General features: G+C 41.7%; 1 protein-coding gene across 4 annotated transcripts in view; it reads right to left on the bottom strand.

The window, feature by feature from the left end:
* Positions 1-3,959: 3,959 nt before the first annotated feature.
* Positions 3,960-19,130, bottom strand: part of slc2a9l2 (solute carrier family 2 member 9, like 2) — a 69,577-nt gene continuing 54,406 nt past the window's right edge. For all 4 annotated transcript variants that reach the window (XM_026168601.1, XM_026168600.1, XM_026168603.1 and 1 more), the window contains 3 exons: positions 16,976-17,086; positions 4,498-4,599; positions 3,960-4,162 (listed from right to left, as the gene is read on the bottom strand). In XM_026168601.1, the coding sequence (XP_026024386.1) occupies positions 4,022-4,162; positions 4,498-4,599; positions 16,976-17,086 (354 nt within the window). In that variant the 3' untranslated portion in view covers positions 3,960-4,021. The remainder of the gene's footprint in view (positions 4,163-4,497; positions 4,600-16,975; positions 17,087-19,130) is intronic.

Genomic DNA, 19,130 nt, shown 5'->3' with positions numbered 1-19,130 from the left:
ATCAATTGCTCTGGGCTCCTTTGATCAGCTCCATCACCTAGTGGGGGTGGGGGGTCATAGTTTGGTCCCGCCTTCACTGTTGTGATTGGTGTGGGGGTAGGGACAGGCTTAGGGCGTCGGGGGGTTCCCCGGAGGCATCTTCCTTGGGGGGCTCAACCCGGGGTAGCGGTCATGTCCGGTTAGGGGCTCTGTTGGCTCTCCGGTGACTGTTTCCTCGCGGCTGCGTGCAGCGGGGCTAGGGGAGGGTCTGTGCTGACGGACGTGGGTTACTGACCTGGTAGCCTGGCTGCCCCTGGGTGGGTCCGGGATGGGCGTGAGGTTCTGGGGGCGCTCCGTCTCTGGGCTGGGACCCGGACCGGGCCTCGGGGGCTTGGGTCCTGGTTGGTGTGTTGCCGGGGTTGTGGGCGGGTGGGTGCATGGGGGCCCAGCCCTGGAGCAGGGTGCCGCCGGTGCGTCGAGCCACCTGGGGGGCTCTTCAACTGGTGGGGGAGATTGTCACATCTTGCAGGAGCTTTCCTCTCCTCAGGAGCTCTCTCTGCAGGAGGGGGAGATACAGGAGAGGTGGAGGAAGATCTCAGCCTGGGTGTTTATTGTCTTATGTAGTCTGGAAGATGAGTGGATGGTGGGGTGGGTGCAGTTTTCTCTGTGGTGGGGTTGGGTGGACTGTCCCGGGCTCTGTGGGGCCGGGCGGCGCTGCTGCACTGGGCCCGGTCTGGATGGGCCTGGGCCCCCTTTCCCTGGCGGGTCGCGGAGTATGGGGGTGCCTACTGGGGTCAGTGGGGGAGCTGGCCCCAGGGAGGGGTCACTTGCCCCTCCCTTCCTTCCCTCCCCATCTCCAGCTGCCTCCCTCTTCCCGCTCCACCACAACCACCCACACATGCAGGGCCTTGGAGTAGGGGTATGTCACCAGGGTGCAGAGGAGGCTACCCCCCCCCCCCCCCCCCCCCGTCCCCTTCTGGCTGCCTCTGCCTCATTTTTATCCCACAACTTAGACATTCACATTACTCACACTCTCATTACACATACATATAGGATCTTGGGGGTGGGCACGATACACGGAGTCCAAAGTACCATCAGGGTGTACACCCCACCCCTGGCATCGTTGCCCACCTCTCAATTTTAAATACACGTAGACATTGAGGGCTAGCAGGAGGGACCATGCGCTTACCTGCTGCTCTCTGGCAGGTAGCTCCAAGCCCTCCTGGGTTTTAATTGCACCTTAGAACACACATGCATCAACATTACAATGAGCGGGTGGAGGGAGGTTCGGAGTCTTCTCTCACCCCCGTTCTCTGCGACCTGCTGGAGCAGGGGGGCTAGGACTAGGAGGAGGAGTTGGCCGTCCGACTGCGGTCTGGAGTGTGGAGCCTTCCTGCTGCTGCGGAGTCGGGGCGGTCTGCCTCCCCCCACCGCAGGGAAAAGGGAAACACCACCTGGGTCTGGGTGCAGTTCCCCCCTCCAGGGGCGGGGGCACCTAGACCCGGTTTGTAGAGTACGCTTGGGGAGTGTGATCGTGTGTACAACGTCTCTTTATGTCTGTCTCCACGTTGGTTGAGTGTGGAGTAAGTGCATATGAGAGCATGAGGGTGGGAATGGATGTTTGTATCTGTGTGTGCCTGTATGTCTGTGTCTATATGTCAGGTTGGGTGTCAGGCGCCACCTCTCTGGGGACATCTCAGGACCTCCAAGGTTTGGAGGCCTATCTCCCCCTACCACCACTTCCCCTGCCAGTGGCGGACCCCCTCAGACATCGGTGCGTTGGTGGTTCTTTGTGTCCGGGGATGGGCGTCCAGGTACACACCGGCTCACTCCTTGGCGGCCGCTTATCAGGGCCTGGAGCCTGGGGCTCGCTCGGGCCACTTCGGAGGTGGGGTGCCCCCGGCCTCTCGACCTGGGGCTCGGTCACTCAGGCGCAGCTGGCTGCCGGCGGAGCTCACGGGCGCGTCACTGCAACTCCCCCTGGCTTCTGCTCCGCGGCTGCTGAGTGAGCCCTCATCTGGGACTCTCCTCAGCTCTTTCCGGGACAGTGGCGCAGCTGCCCCTCTGTTGGTCTTCCTTGGTCTCTTGTGTTCTGGGGGCCTCTGGATGTCTGGAGTTTTGATCTCCTCCACACCTGCTTCACGCCCTGGAGGACGGGGCTGTGGCCCCCCCACACCCTCTAGCAGATTATTACATGAAGGAACCTTTTAAAAATACAAAAAGCAAGCGCGTCCATGCTCACAGGTGTACACACGGGTGATCACACCCACAAACTACACCCTTTTTGGCTCCTACCTCAAAGCACACTGTGTTCTGTTGATCTTATGTGCTGCACAATAATGTTTAACATTTAGTATTTACTGTCATATTCCCATATATCATTGTGATGTTGTTTATTCTATTACTCTTGTTCTCTTCTGCTTGCTTTCTTTTTTCTTTCTCAGCAGGTGATCCAGGTGATTGATATATGCATTTTTTTTTCTCTGCCCGTTCTGTTGGTTTTTGTCTTTTGCCCTTCTCCCCCGTCCCTCTTCTCAGCTGTTTCTCTTTCCCTCTTTCTTTCTCCCCTTTTTTCCCCCAGTCAAGTCTGTCCCGTATTCAGTAAGTGAAAATAAAATAAACAATAAAAGGTGAATCAAATGGACCATTACGGCAAGGCTGGGATGGTCAGTTTGGTAAAGTAAATCCGTTGGGCATCTTTCTTTGCCTTTAGACAACAATTCTGATGGCAAAAGAGCCAAACGGGACAGGCCAAAAAAAAAAAAAAAAAAAAGAAATGAAGTGAAGTGAAGTAAAACACAACCAAATTTGGAAAGTAATAAGCTCATCCGGGACAATCAGGATCAGAAAAAGAAAGATTTGAATAAAAGATTCATTTTTTTTAAAAAGGTTTAGTTTTTGTTCTCTTACAAGTACAACGCAAAGCATTAGCATTAGCATTAGAAAATGAAAATGACATTTGACAAAGCATTTTGAATGCTGGCCTTATCAAACTGCAAATTGGAAAAAGAGGAAAATGAAAGAAAGAAACATTCAGATATAAAAAAACAATACCAAGAAAGCAGCTTCAAGAGACAGAGAGACAAGAAAGAAGGCTTTCAAGATTCAAAGATTCCAAGATTAAGAAAAAAATCATATATTTGAAGAAATAAAATTATAATTCAATGAAAGGGGAAGCTAAAAAGAGAAAATAAACAATAAACAAAAATAAAAGCTACAGCTCTGCCTTTTGTCATTATCAAACAGGAAAATCTCCCTCTCCTCTTATGGAGAAATATAATCTTTGTTTTTGAAATATCTGGGCCATGGTTTCCATGGTGAAGTGACTTAAGAGGAGGTGTGGCTGCTCATTTATCCACTGGAAGGCTCACATCACTACTGGGGTCATCCCTCTGGTGAAACCCCACCCCCCCCCCCACTCTCAAGCCATTCACCAGGCATCAGTAGTGAGAAGCTTCATTTGTTTCAATAGGCTATAAATCATCACTGTGCAGTCAAACGATCTTCCTTTCCTCAGTGATTACCTCAAAAATGCACCTTAAAAAGAATTGATTGACTCAAATGGTGTTGTTATGTGCATTATGTCTGTGTCTCAGCATAAGGTTGTCTCATTTTCTTCCTCTTTATTAAAGAACTTTGGTATGAAAAAAATAAAACAATAAAATGTGCTTCACTTACTGTTGTGTGCGTATCAGGTTTTTGATATTTTCTCCTACTCTGCAATTTCAGTCTCATTCTAAAGACACTGAGACACTTTACTGGGTGAATGCTCCCTGGAGATATTACTGCACAAGGATGAGCATGTGTGATGACAGGAATAGCTTCACCTTGAAACTTAAAGTCAAACTTGCACAAGACCTGCCGTGGACACTGCCACATTTGCAGGACAATGACATACACTGTATACTGTATGGCTCCTTTTTTAGTATGCTAATATATGACAGGAGCTTACTTTGCGATGCCAATCATTCCAGGCCGGAGTTGGGGAAAGTCACATTGATTATACAACAGGTACAGTACTTCACTGAATTACAGACACAGATTATTGAGCTAATCTGCTTGCAGGGTGTTTACTTTGATCGAAACAGAATATGTGAGTGGTTTTACCTGGTCCAGAGCAAAAGGAGGCAATCACAGCGAGTATGCAGACGTAACTGAGGTAGGGCATCCATGACACTCTATCCTGAAAGGAATCAGAGAGAGCAAGTGACATAATCAGTATTTTGTTATATATTACAGCTGCTGTACTGTGTGGTATTTAAATATTTTGCATTGTAAAAGTTTTGCTAATAAGTAATTACAGTTCAAGATTTTAATGATACTGAATGATGCAAAAAATGTTTCATAATAAAAGTGCTTTTTTTTAATATAAATATATGTACATTTATAGAATTTTGATGAATTTTAGAAGTTTGAGATTTGCAACTGTGTTAAAATCCATGTTTTCTCAGAATATATTTTTATGTTGCCTCTTCAGATATTGTATGTCTAGTATAAAGGACAGGAAGTGTGGCTTACCTGGAAATTAAGAAAAACTGTGAGTAGGCTGAAGAACACGGCCATGGAAAAGAAACCAAATATGAGAAGGGGCTTCCTGCCAATTCGTTCTATCACCAAGCCCTGGAGAAAAGACAGCATAATAAACAACAGGGTTTTGTATATCATTTTTGGCTGCAGAGTTAATTTTATCCAATTTATAGATCTGGGATCCACATGCCAATGGTCCACCATGATAAAGTTTATGACTATTAGAATTTGTCATTTCTTGTATGATTTGTAAAAAAAATTAACTGCACTCCGCCCATACAACCACTGAAAGCAGCCCATCCGCCCAATCACATCTCTTAACATGATAGGCCCCTCCCCTACCTTCACTGTCTAGAAAAGCTTTAGTGTGGAAGAAGTGGTGAGAAGATGGAGCTGGAAAGCTGAGAGAAAACTATAAAAAGGAAGTAAAAGCATAATGTGTCAAATTAACCAACATGTTAGCTATCGCAGCAGCTGCACCGTGAACAGTAGTACCAGAAACAACTAATAACCAGGCCTCACAAGTGACAGGAGGCTGCAGCTGCTAGCACCAGCTGTGGAGAATAGGCGAAGTGATGAGAAGGGTGAAATTAATGTGGTAAGAAAATTAATGGAGGAACATAATTAGGAAGAGAGAGATTCAAGGATTCAGGTAAAATGACAATGAGTCACTGCTAATAGCTAAAGTGTAGCTTCTCATTGTCACACGCTGCAGTGCAACAAAGAACTAACCCGACAACAACTGTGCCAAGCATGATATCAATAATCAAACAAAATGAAATGAAATATGAACATTATATGTGTACGCTATATATAGAGTGAGATATATCTCTGCTGAAACCTTTTCATTATTTAGAGACACATTCTTTATGTTGGCAGAGCTCATTACAGCCAGTTTTTGTAGCGTACTGACCTCTGGAATTTTATTTTTACTTGATCAGTGCAGGAGATAGATTAAAAACAAATAGTTAATGCTAATGGTTCTAGCGTAAAGTCTAGTAAAGCCATTAAAGGTCACTGATCATCAGTTTATCAGAGTGAGGGTTATGGTCCTGGCTTAAAAAGTTGGCCGACATATCTGTAAGGGAATTTGCCAGTTGGTCAGCACAACATCTGGGCATCTTTTAAGGTACTGTAGCTTTGCATAGGTTGACTCACTTTATAAAGGTCCAAATCAAATGTGTCCTGAAAGACCAGAAGTCATTACAATCACAGGACTTCCCAGAGTCTTTAAAGTGATTCTGCATTGTCTGACCTTAAGAACATTTGACTTTCCCGATAAATGAGATCTGATTGGCTCCTACTGGTCTCATGGGTAACCATATCACTGATTTAGATGGCATCATTTTGCAAAGTTGTCCTATCCCTCAAACCTTGCTGATATGCTGATTTACTTCACAGTTCACCCTGTGATTTGCTTCAGTGAAGCAAAGGCTTATATCCAAGAATTACCATCACAAATGGGATGGTCTGAGGTGCTGCCTATATATACAGTAACATATACATACAGATTTCATCATCCATAACACTGCATGTGGCTCATCAGTGATTCTGTCACAGTAGGTCTTTGACCGGGTCCGTCTAGATTATGGATGCAGCATGAGCCATGACCCTATTCAAGTGCAGGCCACAGCTGCAGGCCTTCTTCCATCATAGTCTGTGTGAATTAAATGGCACTGCTCTTACCTCTTAAAACCAGTGGGACTTCATGACGTTGTGCAAAAAGGTCACTGTTATTTGTACAATATTTGTTCCCATACCAAGGGGCTTCTGAGTTGAGACTGAGAGGCAAAGATAGCGGGTGTTTATGTATGGTGTAGGGGAGGTGCTGAGCTTTCTTAAGAAGAAAACAGATTTTTTTTTTTATGTTCCAAGAATACATTGGCTTTAATTTTGCTTTTTTAAGCAGTTTCCTATTAGCATGTTGCAGAATATATCAGTCTTCATTTGTAAATGACTCCAAAAGCACTGCAGTTCACTTAGGATGTATGTGTACATGTGTGTAAATACAGTGTCCATACCCTACTAGTCCCTGTAGGCACCAACTATTAATCTTCTAGGCTCTACCCACACTGCAGAGGCACACGGATTTGCACACAGCAGCAAAACTCCAGTTCATTAAGACCTCTGAAGGTGCGAGAAGCTGAATATTTATAAGCCTTATTTTATATTTATATGACACAAAGTGACAACACACATTTGTCTATTGTAGCTTTTGTGTGCTGTACAAAGATGGTAAAAAGAAAGTACACCCCCTGATCATTTTAAGGGTTTACATATCAGGACAATTTAAAAATCATCTAGTCCCTTCCAGGTCATAAACTTAGGTAAATACAACGTCAGATCAACAACACAACAGATTTCACAATGTCATTATTTATTTAAGAATATTTAAGCCACAATCTAGAAACAATGTGTGAAAAATTAAGTGCACCCGATGACTCAGTAGCTTGTAGAACCTCTGGCAGCAATAATTTGAAGTAATTACTGTCTGCATGAATTTATCAGTGTCACATGGTTTTGGGTGAATTCTGGCTGACTCCTCTTTACAGTGTTGCTTAAATTCATTGATGTTTGTGGGTATTTGTTTATGCATAGCCCTCTTAAGGTCTCCTAAGCTGTTGGACAGATGGCCTCAAATACTTTTGGTAGACAGAGGAGCTCACGTTCACCTCAACAACTTAACAATGTGCCCAGGTCATGTGGTTGCAAAACACCCTTCCACCACCATGCTTAACAGTTGGCGTCAGGTGTTTGTGCTGATATGCTGCATTTCTTTTTGGCTTAACGTGGAGCTCTGCATTAGGGCTAAACAGATGCAATTTTGCAAACTTAAGCCATGCTGGTATGTCCTTTTTAGAGAAAAAATTACATAGCAACCAGATTTCTCATTGCAAACAGTCTTTTTCTAATTGCACTGTCATGAACTTAAACATTCAACATGCTAACTGAGGCCTTTAAAGCTAGAGACATAGTTTCGGTTTCTGTGGCTTCAGGGGGTGAATTTGCTGGGGAATCCACTCTTGGAAAAATTGGCAATGTTCTTGAATCTTTTCCACTTGATGGAAACAGCCTTATGACACTTCCCACACTGATGGGCGGCAACAATTGCTTCTTCATTCATTCTTCATTGCATGTACTTGTACTGACATATACCTAAATGTTCCAAAGAAGCAAACTGTCAAAGCTTTTGCAAAAGTGCTCACACTTGCTGACTGATGATCAGTTAACCAAGTGCATTTAATTAGCAGCACAGAGCTGCTACTTACCTTCTTAATTCCCATGGAAGAAGTAAGGGTGTACTTAAGCCGCTTTTCTATTAGTACCTACTCCACCAGGGTTCCAAGCGATACGAGGTGATTCAAAAATGTGACATCAACAGACTACATGCCAAAGATTGGCTAGTCAGTGACATCGCTCAATTAGTCATGAGAGCGTCTCCTTCACAAAAATCAAAACTACCATTGCGTTTTTTATAGGGCTGCATATGTGAAAACTTTCTGTAAAGTCCTGCTGCTGAGGTTAGATTCTACAAGCTATCAAATGAGGTGTTTTTGTGTAATCTTCATTAAGTAAATAATGTCATACTATAATATGTCACATCTTGTGAGTTATCTTACGATCTGGACCAGATGATTTTTGCATGTAAAACCTAAGAATTGAAAGACAGTGCACTTTTTATCATGACTGTCACAGACGTGATCTGGCAGACATCATTTTTTCATTGTGTCATTCCTATAAAGCAGTTTGAACAGTTACGTTTTATTTTGCTGCTTTAATGTGGCTTAATATCATGTCACGCTCAGTTTTAATAAGCAAACTTCACAAACTTATAAAAAGATCTTCTAGCTAATGATAATGTCTCAGTAACTCTGAGAATGACTTAATCATACAGCTCCTAGCTTAAAAATAAGATACATTTATATAGAGAGTCATAAATATATGTATTTATTTTCATATGACTTGCAGCAAAACCAAATATGATTATGTGTTTCTGTGTCAGGAGTATTTGTGCCTATAAATAACACACTTAAGTACTGATTAAACAGGATTAAATGACAGCTCTAACAGAATAATACTCACAACCTAATATACTCTTTCTTGGCAGGCTTGACAGAGGTCAGAATGGAAACTTCAGCTGTCACGGTTGGCAGGATTAAAACGTCATGCCACTCTTCATCACATCAAAAAGCAGATGAGCCATTCAAGACAACTGGCCACAGCTTAAGGGCCCACCGGCCATTCTGTCTGTATAAACACTGAAAATCATTGATCATTAAAAAACAATCTCAGCTAAAAGTAAATCCACATTTTACTGTTTGGATCTTTTATTGTAGATTCAAATGCTTCATCACTACCAGAAGACCCATTTTGCTATTTCAAGATAACTTGCTTGTTTTGCCAAAGGGTTACATGTGTGACGACATGCCCAGATGTGCATGAAATAATGTGGGTTGGCATGCAGTCCTCGGCTCTTGTATGTTAACCAGCCTTATAGTGACAAGTCTGCCACAATGAAAGGGCGATTGCCCAGTAGGTCACTAGTAAACATGGCAGGTTTCTTAAAGGAGTTACAGTAGATTTGTTTGTGAATAACAAATTTATTTCAATAAAGCTTAGCATGTTATCGTAAAAATGCTTAATGATACATTTAGATCTAGATTGAGGAGGAAAAGAGAAGAGTCCATCAGTAGCTGATGAATAGTACAGAACTGACTGTAGTGACTGGAACACATAGATGCTTAATTGTTAAATTGGAAATTGGGCTTTCCAGTATAAAGGCTTCAGGATGCCAGCAGAAGTAGCATAAAGAGTAATGAAGTCCATGTAGGAAAGACATTTGGCTGGATGGATGAGTAACATGCACGGCTTTCATTCCAGAGTGTTTCATTCATTTTATTCCAGGTGTTTATATCTCATGTAAGAACAAAAGGCATCTTAAGGGAGCTAAAAACATGGTTTGGGTTAAAATAGATCCTTTTGTAATATTAGTGACATGTTACAAAGCCTTTTTTCCAGATCTGCAAGGAAACTTTTCTTTCTGCCCAAAAACAATTTGTTCTGATATGCACGACAAGCAAGTCCCATCTAGGTTCGTTACATTTTCTGTCATCTGGAAATAAGATCTGTTGCAATCTGTACTGCTTGAAGTTGCCCCCTCATTTATGTCATGGGTTTCTTTTTGTGTCCAGCTCGTGTGTTTTCGGTTCGATGAGCACCTTTTCTCAATTTGTTTGTGTTTTGTCTGTTTGCATGCTTTTTTTCCTAAGCTACCTAAGCTGCATTGACATTTCTCAGGAACTATTTGTCTCTAAACTATTTCACTGTAATCTTTCAGTAGATTCTTTCCATCTTGCCATGTGCCCTGTCGGTGGAAAAATCGAGTATAAAAAGAGCTTTTTAATATATAGCTCAAGAAGAAAAATACTCAAATACAAGCATTCTAGTGCCTTAATGAGCTGAGGACAGAAGGATTGCATTAGCTAGTGACATTGTCAAAGGGGAACTGCTAATCAAACAGCGTTAAACTCTGCATAGGTCATTTGATTTAAATCATAATAGTTAGCTTGTTATATGTTCGTTTCTCTTAGTCATTAATTCAGTTTAAAATGTTTTGTTTTGTGGTCACAGTGCATTATTGTAATTTTTTAACATCCCAAACTTTAGCTGGTGATTGCAAAAGATGCAATACAAGCACAGCATGCAAAAAATGGAATGCCATTCATGATAAATAGCTCATTTTCATTTTAAACCTCTGTATCCTTTTCTGTGTAAAGTGAATTGTACTGCATGGGTAAAAGCAATTCAGAATGCAGTATTGTGACATTTAACAAACCATTGAATAAATCTGATTTTTTTTCTATAAAGCAATATGAGGAACATTTCTCCTGGGTGCATTTGATGCCTGGGCTTCCCAAAACTCATTAACAGCAAACTGCAACTAATCTGTTAGTGTTTACAAGCAAGGACCAGGATTTGGAGGCATGCAACACATGCCTTTTTCATATGTAAAACTCTTTGTATAAGAAATTAATTGTGTGTGGGCAGCTTTATGTAAAAGGAAAAGCTTTGTTAATGGATGAAAGTCAGAGCTACATCACGAGGTGCATTCATTTCTCATATTACGAAGCATATAGTGTTAAATACAGGGATTAAATTCTAACTTTAAAATGTTTTCTACCTAAATTGAAGAAAAGGTAAGGTGTAGACTTTAATTCAAAAATCATAAATATCTTAAACTCACAAAGTCAAAATTGAAATTCATCTTTCTTAATACATGTCAAATTATTGTGAACATCCAACCAATGTTTAACACCAACGAACGATTAAAACATGTCTGTAAAGCTCTTGAGTTTGCACCATCAGCTACTTATATTTATTACAGAGTACAAATAAAGGCTTGTATATTTACATTTGCCTGATAGTGCTTGAAGTATTGTCCATCCATCCATTTTCATAACCACTTATCCAATTCCATTGCAATTGCACACAGGTGGGCAGGAGCCTAAACCATCTGTCACAGGGCCAGAGGCAGAGAACACCCTGAACAGGTCACTAGTCTATGGCAGAGCTAACACAAATTTACAGCCAATTTAGAGACACAAATGAATGTGTGTCCAGACAGAACCCACAGAGGCACAGGGAGAACATGCAAACTCCAGACAGAAAGGTCTCAGCCAGTTAGTTGGGTTCAAACCCAGAACCCTCTAGATACTAATAACTGTACCACTGTACCAACTGGAATAGTTCTAAAGAGCAAAGTTTGTACAGTTTATGACTATAACATAACATATCGCCTGTGGTGCAAAAAGTTGAGCTTCAGCATGAGTGACGTGTCAGCTACGATAGTTGTGGATTCTGTCATTCGTTACCAAAAAGTCACAACTCATGACAAGTTATTTATTGGATTAATACACAGTCATAAATCTGAAGCTTACGCTGGCTTCATTTGGATCATTTCCGACTACGTTGTGCATGCTAGCAAAACAGCCAGATGATCATTATTGTCAGCCACATAAGAAGGGTGGTGTTCAGTAAAGGCAGCTGGAGGTGAGTTAGCAGTGCCTGATGAAGAGATACTGCAGAGCTGGGGGTAAAACTGGTATCTGAAGAGTACATGCTGGTGTTTGAAGTCAGTCACCTGGCAGCTAAGTCACTCAGCGGGGTCTCCTCACTGCTGCAGATCAAAGATCATCTGTGCTCATGCTTACAGGAATCACAGAAATAGATAGCAGCCCACGCAGGGCATTAACAATCTCACAACATTAAATATGGAGAGATGACATACTGCATTCCCCAGTGCATTTTTGCAATTAGTATTTGGTTTAAACTAAAAATGTAATGCCCTTTTTGGGCAAAGAGCTCCTTCAACTAAAATTTGATTGATCATTTTGTTCATTTCTTTTGGCATTTCAAATGCATCTCAATAACAAGAGGATAACAGCAATTAGACCAATCCTTGGACACTTCCTGTAGCTATTCCTGGGGATCCCAGAGTGTTCCCGTGCCAGAAGAGATAGACAACCACTATAATGTAAACTTGATCTGCTTTGTGGTCTCCACCCAGTTCAGCATGCCAAGAATACCTCCCTTGGAAACTCAGGTAGTGTCCTAGTCCGGTGTCTATACCACATTAGCATTCCCACTCAGTGTGAAGTAGCAGCTGTTCAGTTGTGAGCTCCAGCTTTATGTATAAGCTCCTTACTCTGTCAGTGAGTCCACGGATCCCAAAAAGAAAACTCTTTTTGGGCCAACTTTATAACCTTTGGTTACTGGCCAGAAGACTGACTGATCATAGGTGAGAACAGGACCCTGCACTGGGAAGCTGAGAGTATTGCTCTGTAGATCAGCTCCTACTGTTCAGGAGACAGTAATACAGCTCTAGTATCAGTCATAAAAAATCAAATATTTTTACCCTGTCATTGTGCTTTGTGTGTGAATTGGGTAACACATGGTTACGTTATCTCGATCGATAGCGTACCTTCATCATCATGAATCACTGCTACTGCAGCAAAATAGTTTTACTGATTGGTCCCTAAACTGTTGGACAGTGACACATTTTGTAATTTTGCCTCTGCACACCATCACAGTGGATTTTAAATCAAACAAACAAGATCTGATTGAAGTGCAGACCTTCAGCTTTCATTCAAGGGTTAGAAAAATTTTACATTGAATGTTATATTGGCTTTTATACAAAGTCACCATTTTCAGAAGGTTAAAATGAATAGGATGGCTGATGCACAAGCAGTTTCATGGCCAGGTGAAACCTTTTCCCTTCCGATTTCATGACAATGGAAGCAGACATATCAGAAGTTGATTCAACGCATTAAATATGAGGTCCAAAAAGATGCAAAGTGCAAGCGAGGGAGGCCATCATTTGGCTGAAAAAATAAATAAACCATCAGAGAGCAAAAACTTTAGGAGTGGCTAATTCAACAATCTGTATGTTCTTAAAAAGAACGAATGCACTGGCCGGCTCAGCACCATAAAAAAGGTCTGAGAGACCAAAGATGACAAATGAAGTGCATGATGACCTCATTATTTCTAAAAACAGCTAAACAAATATCAAAAGCTCCATAACTGATCAATAATGCTTCTCAGTGCAAATGAGCCAAAGCATACTGCAAAAGCAACCCAAGACATTCTCAAAGCAAAGAAATGGGATATTGCTAATGGCCAAGTCAGTCACGTGATCTCATCCCAATAGAGCATCATTTTCAGCTACTGAAGACAAATGAGAAAGAAGAGCGAGCCACAAATAAGCAGAAACTGAAGGGAGATGCATCAAAGACCTGGTAGAGCCTTTTACTTCAGGCAGTTACTGACTGTAGAGGATTTTCATCCAAGTAGTTATGTTAGTTATCGTGGGAACCAAGGAGGCAAACATAAGTCCAATACATCAAACACTGCTTTGTCTTCTCTGGAAAATATGTATCTCAAAGTTGTGAATAATATTCTTACATAAAATATAATTGTATCCTACTTGACATTTCTGAGACGTTTTACCGTAATAGTTTTTTGAAGTTTAGAGTTTTTGACAAGTGTCTGTGGCTTTGACTGTTGACCTCCAAAATCTAATTAGTAAATCCTCCAGTGTGGGACAGACATACAATCTGAAAATATAATGTCTGTATACTGATGCTGCTTTACGCTAACATTTGCTGCTGACTGAAACATGTCTCCAGTGGAATATCTGTAAGATGGTCTTATTAGTGGGTTTTATGTCTTTCAAGCACGCTGTTGTTCAACCTCTCCTTAAAAAGCCTAATCTAGATCCATCCCTACTCTCTAACTATAGGCCCATTTCCAACCTCCCTTTTCTGTCCAAAGTACTGGAACGAGCCGCCCTCACGCAGCTCCAGCTATTTCTTGACAACAACAATCTCTATGAGAAGTTCCAGTCTGGTTTTAGAGCTCGGCATAGCACAGAAACCGCCCTACTGAGAGTTTTTAATGATTTGCTTTTAACTGTTGACTCTGGTTGTGCTGCTGTCTTAGTAACCTTGGACCTGACAGCAGCCTTCGACACTGTAGATCACAACATACTGCTAGCCCGCCTTCAACATTGTGTCGGTTTAAAGGGCACTGTCTTAAAGTTTTTCCAGTCCTATTTGAATAATAGGAGTTTTTCTGTTCACCTTGGTGAACTGTCATCTCCCAGAGCTCCTTTAACCTGTGGCGTACCTCAGGGGTCCATACTAGGCCCCCTGTTGTTTATTCTGTACTTGCTCCCTCTGGGCGATGTGCTCCGTAAACATAATGTGTCCTTCCACATCTTTGCCGATGATATTCAGATCTACCTCCCTCTGAGGTTGAACTGCAATGTTTACTCTCCTGCTTGTCTGACATTAAGACTTGGATGACTCTTAACTTCTTACACCTTAATGAAAGCAAAACTGAAGTCATTGTGTTTGGGCTTCCTAAAGATCCCAACTTCTCTCTTGACTTTTTGGGACCCCTAACCTCCGATTGCACTTCTTCCATTAAGAGTCTTGGAGTTATTTTTGACAATGCTTTTAAACTTGATAAACAAATCAGCTCTGTAGTTAAGGGATCTTTTTATCATTTACGGATTTTAGCCAAAGTCAAGTCTTACCTTTGCAGGAACGATCTAGAAAGAGTGGTCCATGCTTTTATTACTTCACGGCTGGACTACTGTAATTCCCTCTATGCTGGCCTAGATCGTTCCTGTCTACATCGCCTTCAACTGGTGCAGAACGCTGCCGCTCGCCTGTTGACCGGTTCAAAAAAAAGAGACCACATCACTCCGGTTCTCTGCTCTCTCCACTGGCTCCCAGTTGCTTTTAGGATTGATTTTAAAATCTTACTGCTGGCTTTTAAGGTTTTAAATGGCACTGCACCTTCTTACCTGTCAGAACTCCTTAGTACTTATCGCCCCAGGAGATCTTTGAGGTCAGCCGATCTGATGCTTTTAGATGTTCCCAGGTATAAATTAAAGACAAAGGGAGAGAGGGCGTTTGCTGTGGCTGCACCCAGACTGTGGAACAGTTTACCTCCTCACGTCAGATTCTCCAAAAGCCTAGAAACTTTTAAAACTGCTCTTAAAACTCACCTCTTTTCATTGGCTTTTAGAAAGGTTTAATTTATTTGTTTATTTATTTTTTATTTGATCAGCGAGGTGTTTTACGAAATTGTGTTCTATTGTATTTTTATCTGTATTTACTGTACAGCACTTTGGTCAGCCTTGGTTGTTTTTAAATGTGCTCTATAAATAAACTTGACTTGACTTGACTTTATGTGATCATAACTGTGATTATGCAAAGTTACTATTGCAAGTAAATCATCACATGATGTCAAATACTAACAACTCCGCCCACAAGCTGCCAGGAGAGATGCTCCAACAAACTAACTACTTCATTAAGCCGTTTCCCAAACAAAGTGCTCCCTGCTCCATCATTTAGAAAGTGATTTACTGCCAGAGGAAGTAATACTAAAAAGCATGTCAAGTGAAATGACATGGCTGAGAGCAATCCAAGTACAGCTGAGCTGCTAATATGTTAGAATATGCTAACATAGTAACAATAAAGGATTGGGTTGATTGGGTTAAAGGATTGTCAACTACTGCATATTTGTCTTTGCCCTTCACACTACCCAGATTTCATTCACGGAGATCACGAGTCATATTTAATCAATAAATATGACAATATTTAGTAGTTGTTCAATACACTTGTATAGAACTGACTTTACACAAATACACACACACACTTTATAACATACACCTGTTTTACTGCTCAATAATACCTAATCAGCCAGTCACATGGCAGCAGCTCATTGCATTTAGCCATGTAAATGGTATCAATGGTATCAATGGCATCAAGACATCGACTTGCTGAAATTCAAACTCAGCATCAGAATGGAGAAGAAAGGTGATTTAAGTAACTTGGAATGTGGTATGGTTGTTTGTGCCAGACAGAAGCTGCAGACCTACTGAGAATTTCCAAGAGAAAAATATCCAGTGCACCTCAGTTCTCTGGTTAAAAATGTCTTATTGATGCCAGAGGTCAGAGGAGCATGGCCGGCCTGTGGTGACCTGACAGCAAAGCAACTGTAAGTCAAACAACCACCTGTCACAGCCCAGCTATGCAGTACAGGATCTCTGAATGCACAATACACTGAACCCTGCACCTAAAAAAGTGGCCGGTCAGAGTGTGTATGCATGTGCAGGAATGTAAATTACAACAAAAAGCATCATCCAATGCTAACAAAATAAAAGCAAACCTCTCTCACATAGCACATACCTGTGTAAACCTAGAATTGTCAAACATACCAAAGCATACAATCAAACAGAAAATGTGCCTTGTGACTGTTCATTAGCAGAGGGGCCTTCTGGGTCATGGTGTCTGGCTTAGATAAGGGTTTGAATTTTCATTACTCTTGGTTTTCCAGTTTGCAAGAATATCTTATCTGCCTTCGTGTGCTTTTATAATTGTCTGCTCTTCCTAATTGGTTCCACCTGCACCTCATTAGTCCTGTGTGTGTGCGCAGAGTCTCGTCCCCTCCCTCAGTTTGTATGTTGACTAACTTCAGGTCCCAGGTCATTGCTGCCAGAGTTTTGGTTTCTTTTTGGATTCTCTATCATTTTTAACCCTCTCAGGCTCAAATTAAACTTTTTGTTGCTAATGCACAACCAAGTCCTGCAGTGGTACTTCTGAGTAAAAAACACTCATAAAATATGTATGTGGGGTAAGCAGGTTGTTAGTTTTGAACTGTTGCAAATCGGCAACGCCTGCCTTGAGAGGGTTAACAGGACTTTCTCTTTGTTCTCTGCAGCACCTTTTGTTGTTCTCTTCCATGTGAGTTATTTCTTCTTCTTTTTGGTTGTTATATTGACCACTCAGCTTTTTTTTGCCTGTCTGTGCTTGTTTTTCATTTTTGAACTCCTAGTACTTGACAGTAAACCTGAAAGCTGTTGCTGACTTACAGTAATAAATCAAATAGCCATACTTACTGAGATGATGGCAGCCAGAGTCTCTATGGCACCTGTGCTCAGTGTGATGTAGGGAAGTATGCTCTCAGTAAAGCCTGCTTCACGAAGAATCCCATTGGTATAATACCAGATCTAAAAAAATTAAAAAGTACCATTGGTCTTGGTTTTCACAACAACATACTCATTTATATATATCTTTACACAAAACTCAGCAATCCTGTTCGCTTCAGAGCTGACACACAAATTTTAACAATGTCACTAAAGTTGGCCTACATTCTCATCACATTTAGAATGAGATGAATTGACATTAAAATGCAACAAGCTTAACACCTGCACTAATATTGTTAAAAACACAAAGAAAGACATTAAAACCTTTGAACGTGTTTTACAGAAGGCTGAATAAGTGCGAACAAATGGAAGCAAAGTGAGAAAATACAATCTAGAGTTTTAAAAACTGCCAGTGTTTTTGCATTTGTGTGTGAATGTGTGTGTGAATGGTAAATGGCCTGTATTTGTATAGCGCTTTACTAGTCCCTAAGGACCCCAAAGCGCTTTACACATCCAGTCATCCACACATTCACACACACATAACACACTTGTGATGGCAAGCTACATTGTAGCCACAGCCACCCTGGGGCGCACTGACAGAGGCGAGGCTGCCGGACATTGGCGCCACCGGGCCCTCTAACCACCACCAGTAGGCAACGGGTGAAGTGTCTTGCCCAAGGACACAACGACCGAGACTGTCCAAGCTGGGGCTCGAACCGGTAACCTTCTGATTACAAGGCAAACTCCCAACTCTTGAGCCACGATCACCCCGATATAAGCTGCAGGAAGCTGAACACAGCTTCAACCGTCTGTTGAAAAATAGTAACGCAACTGACTTCAGACTCCCAACTCTTGAGCGATCGTGACTCAAGAGTTGGGAGTCTGAAGTCAATTTTAAAGTAAGTTTTTCTCAGTCTGCTGTAATTAGCAGCAACTTTCCTCCAGGTGAAGGACTATTCTTGGCATTTATAAAGCCAGCTCAGAGACATACCAATCATTGACACTCGAGTGCAGTGCAGCACAGCAGGTGAAGGATGGCTAAGCATCTTAGTCTGAACAAAGTGCACAAAATATAGTGACTCACAGCGATTCTCCACAGCCACTGGGTCTCCTGCACAGCGCTGTACATAAACCTAGAGTCACTTTAATTAGGTTAACGGTGCACAAGCGCTCTTGTTTTTTTCTGTATTTACACTTGAACCTTCTCTTTAAACTTTTATAACAAAATGCAGTTCAAGAACTATGTAATTAAGCAAAGGACAGATTTAAAACTTGATTTAAAAAAGAAAAAAAATACTTGACTTCAAAAGTGATGAAACATACAAGGATCACACTTGTGAAAGCACAGGCACAGACCTCAGTGGGTTAAGTGGTGGAGTTGTTACCAAACCAGACACACATAATGGTTAAATAACAAGGTAAGGTAACAAAATTTTACTGGTACACTTTGGTCGCGTTGTCGCCTTGCACGCTAGGAATGTAGGGCAAATCAGTACAAAGTTGTGATTGATTGTCTTTTATTCTACCGTGATGGGTGGGTCATCTCTTCCAAGATGACACTGACCCATTTTTGGACTGATGTGTTAAACAGAACTTTCTCCAATGTGATCAAAAGCCCTCGTGAGGCAGTATGTCACTTAAAGAAAGCAGTTCCATCCCTCAAATAGAAATCACGAAGCCTTTTTCTCATGCGGCAATTGGTGGTCGAACACTTTACTCGTGCATTTTCTGTTCCTTTTTTTTGTCTTTAATTCGTCATCAGTGTTTACTGCAATATTCTCTAGCCCAAGCCGAAATCATAAAAATCAGAAAACAGCATAATCGACTGGGAATGTACTCCAGAGTGCCAGAATAGAGCAGAATGACAAGTTCTCCTGTTGAAGTATCTCCAGTAGAAGAGGTAACACTTATCACCTTCCTGCCTGGGGAAGGACCAAGGCTCCAAACTTATTAACAAGGTCTAGGTGTAACTCTAAGAGTGCCAGATCATCTTTAAAGATATATTGAATGTTTGCTTTCAGAATGGTGTTGGGGTGGGGTCCTTATAATGAAATATTTACACAGAGCTTGCATTATTGATTTGGTGCATCTGAATCTATTTAAATGAATAATAAATGATCTATAAATA

The sequence above is a fragment of the Astatotilapia calliptera genome, chromosome 5, assembly GCF_900246225.1.
Source record: "Astatotilapia calliptera chromosome 5, fAstCal1.2, whole genome shotgun sequence".
Taxonomy (NCBI): domain Eukaryota; kingdom Metazoa; phylum Chordata; class Actinopteri; order Cichliformes; family Cichlidae; genus Astatotilapia; species Astatotilapia calliptera.
The sequence above is the reverse complement of the archived record's forward strand: the minus strand, read 5'-3'. Positions and strand labels throughout refer to the sequence as shown.